The sequence below is a fragment of the Parus major genome, chromosome 14 (genome assembly GCF_001522545.3).
Source record: "Parus major isolate Abel chromosome 14, Parus_major1.1, whole genome shotgun sequence".
Classification (NCBI taxonomy): domain Eukaryota; kingdom Metazoa; phylum Chordata; class Aves; order Passeriformes; family Paridae; genus Parus; species Parus major.
Window position 1 is genome coordinate 7,092,732 of NC_031783.1, and position 17,375 is coordinate 7,110,106.

The window sequence follows — 17,375 nt, forward strand, 5'->3', positions numbered from 1 at the left end:
CAGCTGAATAGAACAAATAGGATGTATAAACACTCTACTTCAAAGAATAGTTATTTTTTATTTTCTTCTTGGTAAAGTAGCATATTTTAACCTGGTTACAATAAAATTATCACAGGATATTAAAAAAAAAAAACCCAAGAAAGTATTTAGAAAATTTTATATATACACATTTGCTTTAAAATTCTATTATGTAAACATTAGCATAGCCAGTTAAAATAATATTACAATTCATTAATACTTATGTGAATACTGTACATATATATACTTTATTAATAATATCTTTTCTACAGTTTAATAGTAACAACAAAAAAAATCCCTCCCCTAAGTCAAAAGAGAAATCCAGCTTCTTCAGTTGCCAACAAGTTTGGTCCCACATCCAAGACACTGAGTTCTTCATCTCAGTGTTAACTAAGAAGGAAAGCACAATCTGTCAGAATTGTATGTTCAACCACACTTACATTTTTATAATGTTTAGTGTCTTAAATGATTAATACTCAAAAAACCACTTATCACAGTTTAACTACTGTCATGGCATGGAGATCATTTCTGCAATCTTGTTAAAGGAACTCATTCCCCTACAGGGAAGTGCAATAAATTCTGTTTTAATGTGATAAAAAATGGTTGGTTTTTTTTGTTGTTTTTTTTTTTTTTTTTAAGCCCAGTTATTTGCAGCAATTTGTAATTTGGAAAAGTCATTCCTTTCTAAACATTTCAGGGCTGTTGTCTAGAATAAATTCATGCCATTATGAATGAAAAACTATGCCATTAATATTGATTAGAAGTGTGCTCTCATTATTTTTGTAGAAGGAATTTATAAATAATCTAAGTTCTCTATAACTGGATCATAAAAGTACAGTTAGTGGAGAGTGAGTAATAAATGAAATGTACAGTGTCACACCACTGTACAAGTGGTTTATCTGCCATTCAATATGTGAAACACAAAGCAGGTTAATTGATAATTTCAAATGTATTTTGTATTTTATTTAGATATTTTCCTATAGCAAAGTGTTTATTTGAATACAGAATGCTATGAAACTACCAAACGTATAAAATAATAATCATGTTACTATTCCATGTGATGCAGGGTGCTGACTGAAATACCCTAACCTATAGAAGGTGAAGGAGAGAAATCCTTTACTTTCTTGAATTGTTTAATCACTTTTCCAGAAGTGATTTATAATCCAGTTCAGAAGCATTACTGTTGTTTCCAGGGAGGAGAATGTGTTTTCTTGTGGAACAGGTTTCTTTTCATATATCCTAGAGTTCCAGCTGGAAGAGCCCAGGGCTGGTTCCAAGATTTGCAAGGGTATATAGCAGCAGGATTTGGTCAAAAAATATTTATTTTTCTTTTAAACAGCTTTCCACAGGTTTCTTGTTGTAATTTCAAGCAGGTAACTATTTCTATCCACAGGTATATATTATCTGTTCTCAGAATTCCAACACAGTAGATGAAAAATGTTTTGGAGTTGGAAGTTTGAACCTTTGAAATGGCATGAAACTTCCAGCAGAACTGAGATCACTGCATTCTTTGAAGGAAAAATAATGATATCAATATCAGAAAGCACCAATTACTGAATCTGGTAACAAAATACCAGGTTACATATGTCCTGGCAGAAGCATCATTAGTTCACTGGGTGTTCACTAAGTCTCATTTATTATTAGCTAGCTTCTCTGAGTCAGTCAACCCCATTGTTAGTGGGTTTGTATTTATTGACTTGACAGCTACCATGTAGATATTATTCCCTACAATAAAACATGACTGTTACAAAAAAACCACCCCACCTTAGCAGTAGGTCACAATTTTTAGCCGGTAATCTTTAATACTATTCCGTTCTTTCTCTACATGCTTGTATTAATTCAATCATGATGGTTTATAACTTGCAGTAGATTCTGTAAGGTAGTATGATTTGATTACAGCCATCACATCAACAATATATTCCATTAAAAAGACTTGCTTTGAAATTATTATCTTCCTAAGAATATGTGACTTAATGGACATATCAATTTAAGCCTTTATAACTATGTCAATATTCTGCCTTATATAAACCTTGGAGATTTATTATTATTATTATTATTGAGAACTTTGATTTCATTTGCAAAAGCCAAGTCGACACATTGCATTCTCTATAATGAATGAGAGAATCTCTAAATAAATGAGATTCTGAAAAACCACAGTCAATCTGTGAATACTGATGGAGACATCTGCAGAAGCTGGAAGAGCTCTGTCTGCTCTGCGCTTCTTAGGGAAGGGCTCAGGGTGGAGGTGACTGCACAACAGCATTGCAGTAGAACTTGTGACCCTTACAGTTTATTTTGAACTGTCACTAAAGGATGCAGAGGAAAAGCCCTGGATCTAAAGAAAAAGAGGAATGAAATGCAAATGAGACCACAAATTGCTCTAGACTGGCTCTAGCAGCCAGGATCAGCTCCAGGGCCCAGCCTGTCCTGAGTCCTCTGTCCTGGAATTACAGCACTGGCCACTGGTGCCAGCAGGAAGGGTCCATAATGAATTAATTAATAATTCATTAGTAATGAACCCAGCAGCTCATTGTGAGCCACCCACTGAGCATGGAGGGGTTTTAAGAGCTGTGAGTCAGCCAAAGGAAGTTCAGAGCTGTACAAAAATTGTAAGTGCATGGAATTGTGAAAAATGAATCAAAATGAAAAAAAAATTCGTTCCCCTGGCAGAATCATTGTTACACTTCCAGGTATTTCAGATGAGTAACAAAACTACCTGGGATTCTTAATACCAGCTGGTCAACCTTCTTCAAGTGGCTTTGCTGGTTCTGGTGAATGAACAGAAGTGGGATTTGTAACAGATAAACAGGATGTTAACACAGGGCCTTTCAGAATGTCTTGTGGCAGTAAAAATTTGGGCATTCCTGTTAGTAGGCACCTACTGGCAGTCATGCAGGTACCTCTGTAGTCTTCAACATAACCAGGGGTATAAAGTGGGAATGCCACCTTGTGAAGAAAGGCTTTCACTTGATTATTTCCTGGGATTTTAGAGAAACCACAGCTGAGCTTTTAAATGGATTAATAATGCAGCCGTTATGGTATCTTGTATCACCAAGTGAACATTGTTTGCAGACTGTAATCTTAGCATCTGATACACAATTCAGCTAAAGTTAACAAAGAGCAATTTGTACACAGTTAACAAGTTTAGTATTTTTATGTAATCGACATACATACTTTAAAAATTACAAGAAGCAAGATAATCAGGAAAGAAATAATTTTAAGGACTGAATGCAGATACAAAAAATCATTTTAAACAACTAAAAAGAAATTCAGTCTACAGTAAATTAAATTTCTTACCATTTTATGCTTGCTGAATAAGAAGTACTTGAATCTGTGAATTATTTCTTGAAAATTAAGCTTCATGTAACAGATACATCACAAAGGTTTCCACACAGTGTTTTCTTTCAAATTTAATTGCAATTCAGTGTTAGTACATGTGCCATATTACTACTAACCAAGTCTCTACTTTCTGAAAAATTAGTTAAAATTGTTTCAAAGTGGGACCATCATTATAGCTACTTTTCAACAAAGACAAATTAAACCATCAGCAGTGCATCAGGCTGTAGAGTTTGGAGAAGCTACTTAACTGCCAATCTACTCACTTTCCTTTCTTCTTAAGTAAGTGCCTCACTGTAACTAATACAAAACACCAACAGTAATTAATCTGTTAATGAACATACAGCAGCGAGCTCCCAGGCTGGCCTTTGGGCTTTTCTCTTTGTTTGTGTGGTAACTGAGAGTGACTAGGAAATATTTCATTTCTGTGACATGATTTTACTTTGTGGTATTTCACCTACTGAAATTTCTGACCTGGAGAGTGAATTCCACTCCTCTCTGCCACATTCTGCTGTTGAGTGCAATCTAAAAGCCCCATATTTCAGTGGTGGGAATCCAGCACGTGAGGCTTTCACTCAGGCAGCGCTGATGTGTAGCAAAGCCCTTCTCACCTGAGAGGTGCCACTGAAGAAGACTGACCACTGACCTGCCTGAACAACACTCACTGCTCACAGGACTGCAGAACACAAGTTCCAGTTTGCTGAAACTTTAGTAAGCACTGAGGTACAAAGTCTGTTACTCATCATCAACTTGTTTTTTCCTGGAGAATAATATAAGATGTGAAAATTTAATATAATGAATGGATAATAAAATGACAAGATACATTAATTTAAGTAACATTATCCAAAAAAACTTCTGACAGGAAAGATGTTCTTACATAAAAGAAAACCAGAACACAATTGATAGAAAATTTGAACATACACTGCTTAAACTTAATGAAGAGAAGAAGATAGCTAAAACATAATTAACTGCCTACGGCAGTGCAGCTAATGGATACTGAACTGGATTCCAGTTAATCCATGTCAGGACTTCCATCACTTGTAACAATTCTTGTCAATTTTTTAGTTACAGTAGTAGCATCACAAATTACTTTTCAATAAGAGGTGATGGGTAACAGGCACTTTCATTACAGGCAATTTTTAAGTATCACCATGTGAAGGGTTTTACAAAACCAGATTAAGAATTCCACCCTGCCCTGTTAATGATGGACTGTTCTGTAACATAAGCAACAAATTAATAACAAAATATAATCCAAGACTTAAAAGCACTGTTTTGTACCATGCTAATTTTGTATATCCTTGTGGTGGTTTGTAGAAATGAATAATATTGCACCTGCCTTACAGAAGACTGAAATTTCACTAAAAAATTATTACATTCTCTGATTTTAAAGAACTACTTCCCACAAATGAATGCAATTGAGAATATTTAACTAGAAATGTACAAAAGCTGTTTTTCCACCTGTAATGTTCTTCGCATCGTCTACATTGTCATGTTTTTTAAAAACCTTTGTGTCAGAGGTTTACAATAAAAAAACACAAAACAACCCAGTCTTTCTATTTACAAAAGGTAATAAATTAGTGAGGTTCTTTTAAACACATCCTTCTGACATATTAAGTAGTGATAATCATAAAGGTTCTCCTAAGGAAAAAAAATCATCTTGATGTGAAGCCCACGTCTCTCTGGAAGAGAAAACTGTACATGGAAAAAGGGACAACATAATACTAACGAGGAATTCATTGTGACAGAAGGACTTCAGAGGAACAATGGAGAATTCGTGCAGTGCAGCTTCACAAAACAAAGGAAATGCCGATCAGTTTGCTGAGCTCTCGTGAAGAGCCCTCATATTCTTTTGAGAAAGTGATTACTGCCTTCCAAAGTAGTTAATCAGGATATGACCCTTGGTAATGAATGTCTCTTTTCAGGATTTAAGTTGATGCAGCTGTAGTCTCTTCAGGAGCTTAAATTATAAATATAGACTAGGAAAGAATCACAGAACAACTTAAAGTACGTGCTGCCCATAGTGACAACTCAGGAGAATGGTCAGAGGTCCCCACTCTGGGGCTCCAGGCTCCGGGGCTCCCTTGGGTGGCTGCGGGACAGTTTGGGGAAGCGGGTGGTCACTTTGGAGCGATTGCTTTTGCTCACTGCTTCTCCAGAGGGTGGGATATCACTAGAGAGACAAAAAATAAACACAGAACAGCTAATTTATGTTATATGTCAATTGTTGCATAGTTATTTCCAACATGAAAAAAGCAGATGTTATGAGAGCCTGGCACATGACTGCGAAGTACAGCACACATCTTCAACATCACGGAATTGCATTCTTTCTATTGGTGTCTCAAGTGTGAATTACAAAATGGGCTCTTTCAGAAATGAGAACTAGTAGAACTTTCAATACTTTATGGAAGATTGCAAGTTACAGGATAAAAGCAGATCTCTATGAGTTGCAGTTTAGAAATGGTGGGAAAAGCATTTTGAAGTGATAAAAGTACAAGCAAAATAGACAAGAGCTTGGATGATGCTCAATTAACAATCTTCTAATCATGGATGGATGTATCATTACATGATGAAGTACATTGGTAATACATCCCTGAATTCTTCAGTCTCTCCTGACCCACAACAGACTACAGTCTTACATGAATGAGCCTTTTGCAAAAGACCCTGAGAAGAAGTACATTAAGTTCAAAAACAAGCAGTAACAGAAAATTCCAGCTTACCTAGGTGATATTCAGGCTATAGACTCCTCGGAAAACTACAGTATAAAGGGATAGCATTGTACTTTTGCCATTCTTTTACAGGACTCCACATGGTTTTTAATTAAACTGCTTACACACAGATCAATAAACAAAAGTTTTGCATTTAGCAACTCAACCAAGCAAAAAAATTACACAGCATACAAAGCTCAAGCTTATTTTCGTAAGTGAAAAACCCCAGCTTTATAATATCCATCTTCAGAATGTGATAACAAGTCCAGAAAGGAGAAATTGCTTATCTGCACATCTGGCCATATTAAACAAATACAGACATATTTGAACACAATCCCCAAAGTTCTCTGTGCAGTTTCTTTTCCTGCAGAGTGACCTCCTTCACACACAGGTCAGTCACCCTGCCAGAGCCACAGGCGCACTCAGGCCCCACCGAGGCGTTTGGAGCACCCACATGGGAGAGAAGTCAGTGAAGCAAAAGCCTCTAACAAGTCCTGGGATTGACTGGAAGATTCATTTGCAGAGCACTTCTGCAAGAAAGGGCAGCTGACCTGGCCAGCCACTGGCTTCAGAGCTACACTGCACACACAGCCACCCCCACAAAGGGAAGACAAAAAAAACAGTATGGAAAAGTTTTATTCAACAGAGTTATATTAGACAGAGTATTTTAATTGGTCTAAATTTCTAAGCAGAAAACTCTGAAATAGCTTTAGTTAAAATAATAAAGGATTTTCCTAAATCAAGATTCACCACATTCCTATTATATCCCAAGGTAACTAAGAAGTCCTTTGTGTGAAAAAATGCATAAAATACCTGTGGCGTACATCCTTCTCTTTTTCAATAACCAGATTAACAGGTTAGATCTTTAATTCCTTGTTTTCCTTGTTACTAAAATAAAAAGTCTAAAAATTAATTTAGCCTATGTTATTAATTCTTGGTAGCCAAGGATAATTTGACTTCCAACAGTGGCCCTACGATTTCTTATTCTGAAACTCAGCAATGCTATCTAAGTTGCTGTAGAGAATTCTGATCATGTGAATCCAATTTCAGCTGTGCTCATTACCATGGATTTCTTTTAGTAACATGAATATTATTACTCATAATTTTTATACTATTTATAAAATTGAGCAATGCAGTGTTGATACTGTAAAGCTTGTAAAAGAGAGCATGTGACATTGGCTTCAGAGGGCTGTGATTTTGTTTAAAGATATGTACTTTTCAGAACATGTATATGTAAAATAATCTAAATATCAAATATACAATGGAATAAAATTAAATGTTCACCTCACTGGGCATTGCTCAGTCTAAAACAGGTTAGTTCACCAGCACGATGGCCACTGCTGACAGAGCTTTGGCTGTCTGAGGCACACGGGAATCCTTGGCAGGTACACGGTGGTTTACCTTGCAGCACGAATGGAGTGCAATTACTGTGATTTGGTGATTGCTTTATGGAAAGCACATTTTAATGCACAAGCTCCTCCTGCTGGCATGTCCCCAAAACGACATCAGTGCCAGCCCAATGGAGCAAAACTATTCAGAGGGAAAAGGGCAAAAGGGGCAGAAGGAGTTCCCCTAAAATGAAGAGAGATGAATTAATACCAGTCTGCCCTACCAAGCAGGGCAGAGGTAATTAGGTCATTTAGGGTAATTACATGAACACCAGTGTCTGTGAGCGAAGGACAGAAATTGCAAGTAATTCTGCTCATTTAAATGATGCTACTCCACAACATGATATATCTAATAACTAAATTAGAGATTAATTTATCTTAAATGTCTTAGCTAATTTTTATAATGACAATCTAAGACACATCATTATCTAATGTAGGTTTACAGAAATCAATGTATATCTGAGGAATTACATCTTCATGCATCCAGCATGAAAAGAAAACTGGAGCTGAAATTGAATTGATCAACTTCCATGGAAACAGATGTTCTATGGAAGAGAAAGTTGCAAGTATTAAAAAAGAGTCATAAATTTATGAGTCTTTCAGCCCCCTTTTCATCCTCCCTTTTTCCAAACCTGATGGGAAAACCACCCATATCACTCGCCTGCTTCAGCTCTGACTTACCAAAATTACCAACCCCCAACAAAACACATGGTAATCAAGGAGCAGAAAAAGATTCATCTCCCATCTCTTCCATCTCCTGTTATTAGATTTAATAATATACATCTGGCCTAGAGGTCGAATGATACCTATACAGTCTCTGGCACTAAACAAGGCACCTTCTAAATGTACTGACAGTTCAACTGGTCAAATATTCCAGACTCTTGGACAGCAACCTGAAGACCTTAAAAAGATTCTGTCTGTATTTCTGGCAAATGCACATGAAGATGGAATTGAGACAAATCTTTCTGCCATGCAGCATTTGGGATGGAGAAGGAAAATAAGCCATTACCTGCAAGGTTTGCAAATCTAATTTGTCACACTCGGTAAAAATAGTCCCTAGGTTAGTTTGGGGAGACTGAGTTAGGGTGCACCTCTAGCTGATTGTTTTACTCAGATTAAAATACAAATTTAAAATACCTAAATCTAAAGCAGGGAGTAGCTGTGCTGCAGTAACGCTCCCAGCCCGGCTCACCCAGGTCCCTGAGGTAAGTTTGCAATTTGTCTAAGCCTACATCTATCCCAGCTACACCTGTTTAGCTTTAATAAAACATTCTGCTTTTCATTCTATTCCTTCTGAGCCACAGAAGCTTTAGCAGGGTCCAATTCTCCAGACTGAGCCTGGCAGGAAGAGAGGTTTGCCAGGCACTGCCCTGTTCAGCAGTGGAATGTCCACCTATTAAAGGCTCAAATTCTTTTCTAAATTCTCACCTTGGTCCATTCTGAAGAAAAAGCAGCCTGCTGAGGCAATCAATTTCTCCTTCCCACCGGGTCATTGTTTAGCTTTTAAGCATTCCTGATTGATCTGCCCAGCACTTGTTTGGCAAACGATTCAGTTTCATTGATTTTGTCTTGGTGTCAAGTTCTGCCTGAGGTGCATCTATAGAAAATAGCTTAAAATAACCGGTCCTTTTCATCAGCTGCTCGTTTATTCATACCTTTGATTTATTGCTCTCCCTGTATCCAAATGTAAACTGTATTTTGTGGGGTTTTCTTTACCTACTCAGTATATGGAACTGCAATATTCTCTTAGCTGATGTTGTGAGCGTTTCCATGAAGAAATTTATTTCCCATCTCATTGCCTATTCTTCAGGATAAAATTAGAGAGAGACGTTTCTGATAAAAATAGTGTAACATATCTGCAACTGGAAATACTTTTGTATCAGCCAGAGATCAGAGAACAGAAGTAATAAGCACATCTTGGGAGTGTAGCAAAGCTCAGGATCAGGCATTTCATGTATCTATCTATAGATCTATCTCACATGTAAATGCCTCTCCGAAGACATTCATAATTCTAGTTTTACTTGAGTTATATTAAACACACCTCATGAAAATAGGCATTCACTGCCAGATAAATTTGATGACTTTTGCCAGCTTTTTGTGCTATTAATTCTTTGTTAGTCATTATAATAATCTAATTCTGGTTATAACCTCAACACTTAATGTGGTGCTCAGGCAGGCAGCTCCTCAAGAAGGTCCTGTTAAGCAATGTCCAAACCATAACAGGAGATCCTTATTAGAAAATTGAGAACTAATTCTGGTTTGACAATGCAATGTATTTCAGCACCTTCTGCCAACTGAAATCAGATAAAACACCTGTTCAGTGGCATTATTAACTAAGAGTCTGAATTTACCAAACCATTTCACATACTATATTAACTCCTGCTTTGCAGTCAGCTGGGTTAAGTCTTTATTTCCAGTTGGTGAAGTGCAAAAATAATTGGAGACACATTTCCTGCCACTGCTCCCAATTTTGTAGAAATTAAATATAATTATTAATGAGAAACTGTGATCTCCATTTATTAATACAAATGTCTGATTTGGATGTTTAAAGAGTCAGTTGTTAACAGAAGAGAAAGAGAATCTGTCTATAGCACTCTACAACACTGAAAATCCTGAAGACACTATTAGAGCAAAGTTGTCAGGTTACAAACTGAATGATCATTTCCCATCAAGATGAGTTCTGAAATGAAATTTCAAGAAATTAAAAGCATTAATTCTAATATTCTGTCCAACCATTTGGTTAATGTACAGCTCCTTCTACTCCACATACACACTTCTACACTCATGACATATCTGATCTCTTCTTGCAGTGAAATAATGACACATAATCATGTTTTCATTTGTTACAATTCAAATTACCCTGAATTGAACATCCACATGCTACAATTCAGTTTCCATAATAGCATGAAGACTTTCTTCATCAACATCTGCATTGTTATTTGAATTTTTCTGTAAACCATGACACTGTACATAACTCTGATGACACATTTTTTTCCCCACTAACTTCATTTTGAAGTTGGCATAACAAGATGGTTACTGTATCTAATAGTTCTAGAACTGAATAATATCTGTGTTATCCACTCTTTCATTCAGGAAGTGCTCAGAACCCTGCAAAGGTGACCTTTCATCAGTTTCCATCTAAGCAATACTTCTACTTAATACTCTCAATCCTTGGCTTTCCACTTCACAATGAGCTCTGCATTTGGGAATGGTTACTCTCCATGTTTCGTGATACCCCAGACAGAATAACACAATGCATGAATATTGTGCTCTGGCAAACGACCCTGCCCAGCCAGCTAGGAAGACAGAAACTACTACATACAGATTTACATCTATTTATAAATGTATATATATTTGTATATAAATGTATTTATATATTTGGGGGTTGCATTCCTGTGCTTAGTTGAAAGGCAGGAAGTTTGGCTGTTCCAGCCATTTCCATCTGGAAATCACCAACATTCTCCTCCTGTCAGGGTGACTGTGTGTGAACAGCACCATCCACCACACTCAGCGAGAGGAGATTTCATGAACAAGTGGCTCAGAAGCAGAACATGATCCAAGGTTGTTTGTGTAATAACAAAAGGTTGGATTTGCTTTCTGAAGAACTCTATTCAGTGAACACCTGGATTTGGGTTTTCCTGCTAGTAAGAATTTATCTTTAAGGAAAGCACAGACAGCTAGAATACATTTTTATTGAAAACATTGAGGTAACTGAAGACAGAAGACATGCATCAGGATTCACAATGCATCATATACATGAAAATAAACAAAAACTTGTTTGGCAAGTAGCAATTTCCACGTGCTGAGGCAGCGGTGCATTACAGCGACAGCCAGGCACTTCCACCTCCATATTCACAAACTGCACACAACAATTTTGTCATGGAAGGCAGACAATTTTAATTACCAAATTAGCTTTTAAAAAGCACGTAATCAATACAATTGGCATTGGACATAATAACAAAGCTTATAGCAAATGCCTTCTCAGACACCAGGACATGTGAAGCCAGCAGAAGAAGTATTAAGACCCCTGAGCTTTCTGCCTCTAGTTCACACAGAACACAAAATGCAAATAATTAATCATGTTCCATGCCAAGCACTGGGAAAAAGAAAAAAAAACGAAAAAAGAAACCCCCCTCCCCACCCCCCCAAAATAAAGCACAAAAGAAAGACTTATCATCTCCTCCAATTTGCTCAGTTTTGCCAGTATCACAGAGAGGGAAAATCTGAAAGCATAAAATGTTTCTTCCTATTTGTTCCTCCCTATCATTTATCTGATCCTGAGCTCACTAATGTACTGAGACTAATGGCAGTAAAAAACTTGGTGCATATTCCTGCCTTACCTTACCACATCAGACTTTCAGCCTTCAACACCACCTAATTTCAGTACCTGGGAGGAGCAGCAGTTACATCTCCTGGTTTTCCATGGGCTCAGGAGCGAACAGCTCCTGGTGCTCCAGCTCTGAGCTGGGCAATGGCCCTGGTGGAGAGAGCTGGCTGCTGAGTCCCTGCTCAGGGGCTTTGTCCCCTCCACGCTCCCTGAGGGAGGAAATCTTTGATTCTTTGATTCAAATTCAGCCAGGCAGGAATATCTGCCCCAAAGCACTGGCAGGTGCAGCTTTCAGTGAGTTTAGTCTCCAAGAGATTAATGCAACTTAGCTCTGTCTTCTTTGGGTTCTGCCAGTAAACTGCCCATCATAAAAACCTGCACAAACAATTATCATCATTCTTTTATTTTGAAGGACAAGCCCCTTCTTTTAAAATTACCATAGAAGCAAATGGAATGATAGAGAAAAGTTGTGATCAAAACATGTTGTTTTGATCTTCCAAGGAAGTGCTTCAGTTTTAATTGCTCCATCAAGTTAAGAGGTATCAGCTGCTTCTCTAAAGTATCTTCATTTCTCATGAAGATTACACATGATATTAACATGTGCTAAAGGCAGGAGAGAGCTGATGCAACCATTCTCAGGGACAAATGCAGATTTGAATCAATGTCACGTTAAAAATAACAGCTATGAATATAAAAAAAAAGTTAACAAATTTAAAAACTGCTCCAGGAATCATAAACATAATTTTTCTGGAAAATATGGTGGCACCAGTAACATGAAGAACACTGCTCTACAGCAACCACTCTTTCTGGGTTTTATTTTTTAAATACTAAAGGGATATTATTGCATTCCAGCCATAAGCTTGATACTAATAATGATCCATGACCTAAAAACCTCAAAAATATAGGTCATAATCTCAACCCCTGGGAGCTTTTAAATTATTCTTCATTTTAGCCCATTATTTAGTTTTCCTAAGATAAAAAAGAAATTCCCACTGAGTTGGATAAGCTTGTAGAAAATAGTACATCTGCACCTGGCAACATAATCACTGGGAGAGGGTTGAGACTTGGCATAGTGGAATTAGATCTGTACTCTCTAAATAAACAAAAGTAATCAAGATGGGGAAATATGTAAATAAATGAGTACCATCAACAGAATAACAAGGGAAATGCTGACTTGTTCTTGGTAATGAAGACAAGGACTAATGTTTACATTTAATCCAAGACAGAAAGGAAGCTCATGGAAGAATGACACTGCCTAGTAAATTACTATGGAGCCAGCTTGTGATGCAACAATTTTGATGGATTAGACAGAAACTGAACAAGCATCGAGCTGGCCAGCAAAAAGGCAACCACAGTAATCAGCAACCAAAATCATATTTTCTGTTTAATCATATTTTAATTATTTTCTCTGTGATATGAAAATGAAAATGTCTGTGATAAATGCAGCTCATCCTTTTTTTTTCATTATGACTCCAAATTAGGTTAACAGGCAGCAAAATTTGCTACTGACTCCAGCGGGAGTTCAATGTGCAGCGCATTGCTGGCCAGGAGCTCCTGAAATTTGGGGTCAGCTCTCCAGGTATCATCAGATTCAGAGCCTTTAAAAAGCACATCCCTCTGTAATTCAGAACTTTGCCATCGAGTTCAAAATAAAAATAAATCGGATTTGCAATAAGCTTGCCTCCTTTGCCAGAATATTAGAGAAGAATCAATTTAGGACACCAGTGAGCAGCCGTGACTGTCCCACTGCTGGCAGCCACTGCAGTGTAGCTCCAGGGCTGGAGTGACATTCCTGGCAGCTGGGAGCTGCTCAGCTTTCTCTGTTCCAGCTCCTGGAGAAGCCTGGGAATGGCTGCTGCTGCCCAAAGAATCTGCATCTGGAGGCCAGCTGAGTTTTGTCCCAGAAGGAAGCTACCACAGGATCATGCGATCACAGGCACTTTCCTCATGTACCTATGAAATCCCCCTCCCGTTTCTTTTGGTGCCTTTTGGCCACATGAAGATTTTGCTGTTAAGAAGAATAGTCAACTTTGATAGAGGACATTTTATGGCTCCAAGTAAATTTTGAAGTGAATAGTAACTGCATTTCCCTGGTTTAGGAGCTCAGTAAAGCACCTGTGTCACTGGTCAGTACTCCACATGGACATGCACAGTACCAGGCCGTGAGATAATGCAGAATTTTATCTTTGTTGGGGTAGCTCTGCTCTGCCAGCAGGAAAACAGCCCCAGCAGACAGCAGGGGAAGTGTGTGCCCACAGTTCCCCCTGCAGTGGTGCTGTGCTGGCCTGAACAGCAGCGAGGAGAGGCTTTGTGGCTCAGGTGACCCACGGAACCCGACTGCAGTGACAGCTCCACAGGCTGACAGGAAGCCTTTGCCTCTTATCCCTGCCCTGTGCTCTGCAATGCTGGGCAATGGATTTTCTTGGAGCCTTCAGGATTTAGATGCATTTTGACTCACACATAGCACTAACAGTAAAAATATGATAAAATATTCAGTCTGCCTGACAATGTGAACCAACATCATTTCTTTTCCCTTTGGTCATACCTGGCTATTCTCAATAGCTGATGCTTTAGGATTTATCTCTTTTATTATGTACGAGTCTTCTACTGAAAGATTTCTAACAGAGTCTGACATTTAGAGCTTTTCAGTGTATATATATGTTTTACCAAATTTACTGTATTAAAACTAATAAATCTTTTATAAAGAATTAATTTCGGAGTTCTTAAAGATAAGAATAAAATTTGAGAAACAAGATTTCAGAAGTCAGATAGACATGGAATAGTAAGAAATGGACTCTGCTGTTTGCAAGGCACATATTTCTTCCTTTCAGACCCTAAGATGAGCAGATCTCTACCACATATGAGTTTAACTAAACTCTTAAGTGTAATTGTGTTACACTTCTAAATTCTTAATCTAAAAATAAATCTTCATACTGCTGTTGGTGTAAGCAAACTGTGGAGCACTGTGTAATTAATATGTGAAGATCTGAAGAAAAATTACTTTGGTCTGCTCTTGGAGATGGTGACCCAATCCCAGTATAAACCCTTCCTGGGATTTCTGTTTAAAATTGGGTTATTTGAGCAAGAGTAAACTGAAGAAGCCTGTTTAGCTATAAAGCAGATCTGCATTACGAAATGTGCAGCTGTTCTGGCTCCATCCTCACAGAGCAGGAGAGCCTGATGTCAGACTGATGCTGTAAATCTGCAAAGTTCTCACTGGGTGCTGTCCCTGGGCCATGCAGGAGCAGGGAGTGGAAGCACAGAGAGGATGGATATCTGTGCCCTCCCTGCTGCTGCACACAGACCTGCACTGGCTGAGGAAGCTGCCACTGTTATTTCTACACAGACCTCAAGAGTTCAGGTCATTTGGCATTTCTGAACTGACATTTGGCCTCATTTGCATCTACAGAGGATGTATTTGGAGACTCTGAAGCACTCTAAATTAAAAAAAAAAACAGCCAAAATCACTTTCTTTACTCATTGGTTAATGATGTGAAGGGCTATGGCAGGGAAGGAAGGCTGCATACTATGAATTTTTTGTTATTAATAGACAAGTACCTATAATTACATCAAGTTATTCTAGGATACTTCAGCTAACTGTTCATGGATTCTGCTACCACCACACAAGTACCAAACATATTAAAAATACACCACAAAAATAGGATCCATAATACAACAGAATTGAATGGATTATGTTTACAGCTGGCAGATAAGCAAAACTAAGGAACAAAGCTTCTGTAGGATGTTTTGAATTTCAGTGATGGCCTGTAGCTAATTCCTGCTGTTTTCACAGGAAAAACTGATGGCTGCTGCAATATTTTTCAATACAAGTTCAAATGAGGAAAAAAAATAACCCACCTCCTTTTGAAAAACTGTGCAGTTGGGCATAAACAAGCTTGTTATGGTCTGGATTAAAGCCAAGTACAGGCACAAACACAAAGATACCTCCCTTATGAAGATTATTTGCTTTATGTATTTGAATGGATGCATCCATTTGTCCATTACTGCCAGTGTCACACAGAAAGGAGTATGGATAAGCACTGGAAGAGTGCAATATAAGATGTACAAAAAGATTGTTCTAAAACACAGTTTCATGAGTATTCCTTACTGCTTCATATGCTAAGAGAAAGGAATAAAGTTTATTTTCCTCAGCATAGCCTCTTTCATTCCTCAAAATCACTTCCAGTGTGGAAAAGTAATTAAACTTAATCTTTGATTTTATTCCCAGTGAAATAAGCATTACAGAATAGTTTTTCTTACAATACTCCAAATCTAACAGTTGCATGAAGAGGAAAATGTTGTTTCATTAGCAAATTATTTTTTAAAAAATCATTCTACTAATTCTGCCATTCAAGCAATTATGTAAAATTTACATATGGGAATACATTTGCACACACTCATTCTGATTTAAAGAACAGTGTATTTTCAATAATTATTCTCCTTTTTCCCCCTGCATAAAAGATTTCTCAAGGGCAATTGCTCTGAGATATTGACATTTCAGGGGATCTGGAGCAAACATCATAAATTCAGGTCTGAGAGCTCAGCTTGTTATATCTCTGACAATACATACAGAAATCCACCACACCAAAACTGTTTGCAAATGCCATCCTGTGCCAAAAGTGTTTGCAGCTGTCACAGAGAACCACCCACAATGAAAAAGGCTGAATGTAGAGCAGCTCCTTCTCCACCAAGGCCTGATGTGCACAGTGCAAATACCAGCAGTGCCCACTGGGATGGTCACCAGGCAGCAATGAAAGCAGACAGGGACTTAACAGGGGCCATTCATTGTTTTTCTGCACCAGACACCTTGGAAATGCCATTTTCCATTTCACAGAGTATCAGAAAGGCATGGTGACATGACAGTGGGTGTTTGGGAACTGAAGAAAGAACAGTGCTCTATGTCCTGACCAGAAGGAGACAGAGCCAAGCTGGTAGGTCATGGAACTCAGAGCCTGCTTCCCAAACAACAAATCCCCTAAATCCTGTTCTCACTGGAGGTGCTGCCTTTGTACATACAATGCACATGTGCTGGTCTAGTTCTTCTACTCTCCCACATTTTAGAAACTCATAGAAGAAAAATGATTTTTTGATGCTGTGCATTATTGGCAAGTATCTCTATCAAGCTTCCCCTGTTAATAGAATTCAAGCTGAAAATGTCAAATTAAAGTCTTTCTCTTGAACATACACTCTGAATTTCAGTAACTGGTTCATACCAGGAGTCATATGTTATAAACTGTGTCTATCAGTTTCATGACTCTAGTACAATTTTACTGAGTAGAGAATTAAGCTCACGAATCTCCAGACTGGGTTTTGTGGAGGTCACATTCCCCAGGCCACACTGGTGTACTTTAAGTAATATATTTTGCCATGCAGACTGATTAAAGTAAGTAAGAAGTCCCTAAGTTCCTTTCAGCACATCAATCAGGAGTAGAAATAACCTCACTCTGTGAGAATAGTATGGCCTCAAAAACATCTTTAAGTGCCACAGTTCCATGCTATGCAACTTCTAAATATATTATAAATACAATGCATATGATAAATACAGTTTTATTTTCTTTGTTTTCTTTCAGTTCCATTAATCAGTTTCTATTCCTTCTCTGA

At 37.8% G+C, this 17,375-nt stretch overlaps 1 protein-coding gene across 3 annotated transcripts in view; it reads right to left on the bottom strand.

The window, feature by feature from the left end:
• Positions 1 to 38: 38 nt before the first annotated feature.
• Positions 39 to 17,375, bottom strand: part of SNX29 (sorting nexin 29) — a 111,536-nt gene continuing 94,199 nt past the window's right edge. Inside the window, exons 24-25 of one of the 3 annotated variants that reach the window (XR_004499488.1) lie at positions 3,316 to 5,524; positions 39 to 408 (exon numbers count right to left, since the gene is read on the bottom strand). Coding sequence is in view for 2 of the 3 variants with exons in the window: in XM_033518017.1 (XP_033373908.1) it covers positions 5,395 to 5,524 (130 nt within the window). In the remaining variant the exon portion in view is untranslated. Of the gene's footprint in view, positions 5,525 to 6,071; positions 6,107 to 17,375 lie in introns of all 3 variants that reach the window. The other 2 variants (XM_033518020.1, XM_033518017.1) reach the window with 2 other exon arrangements.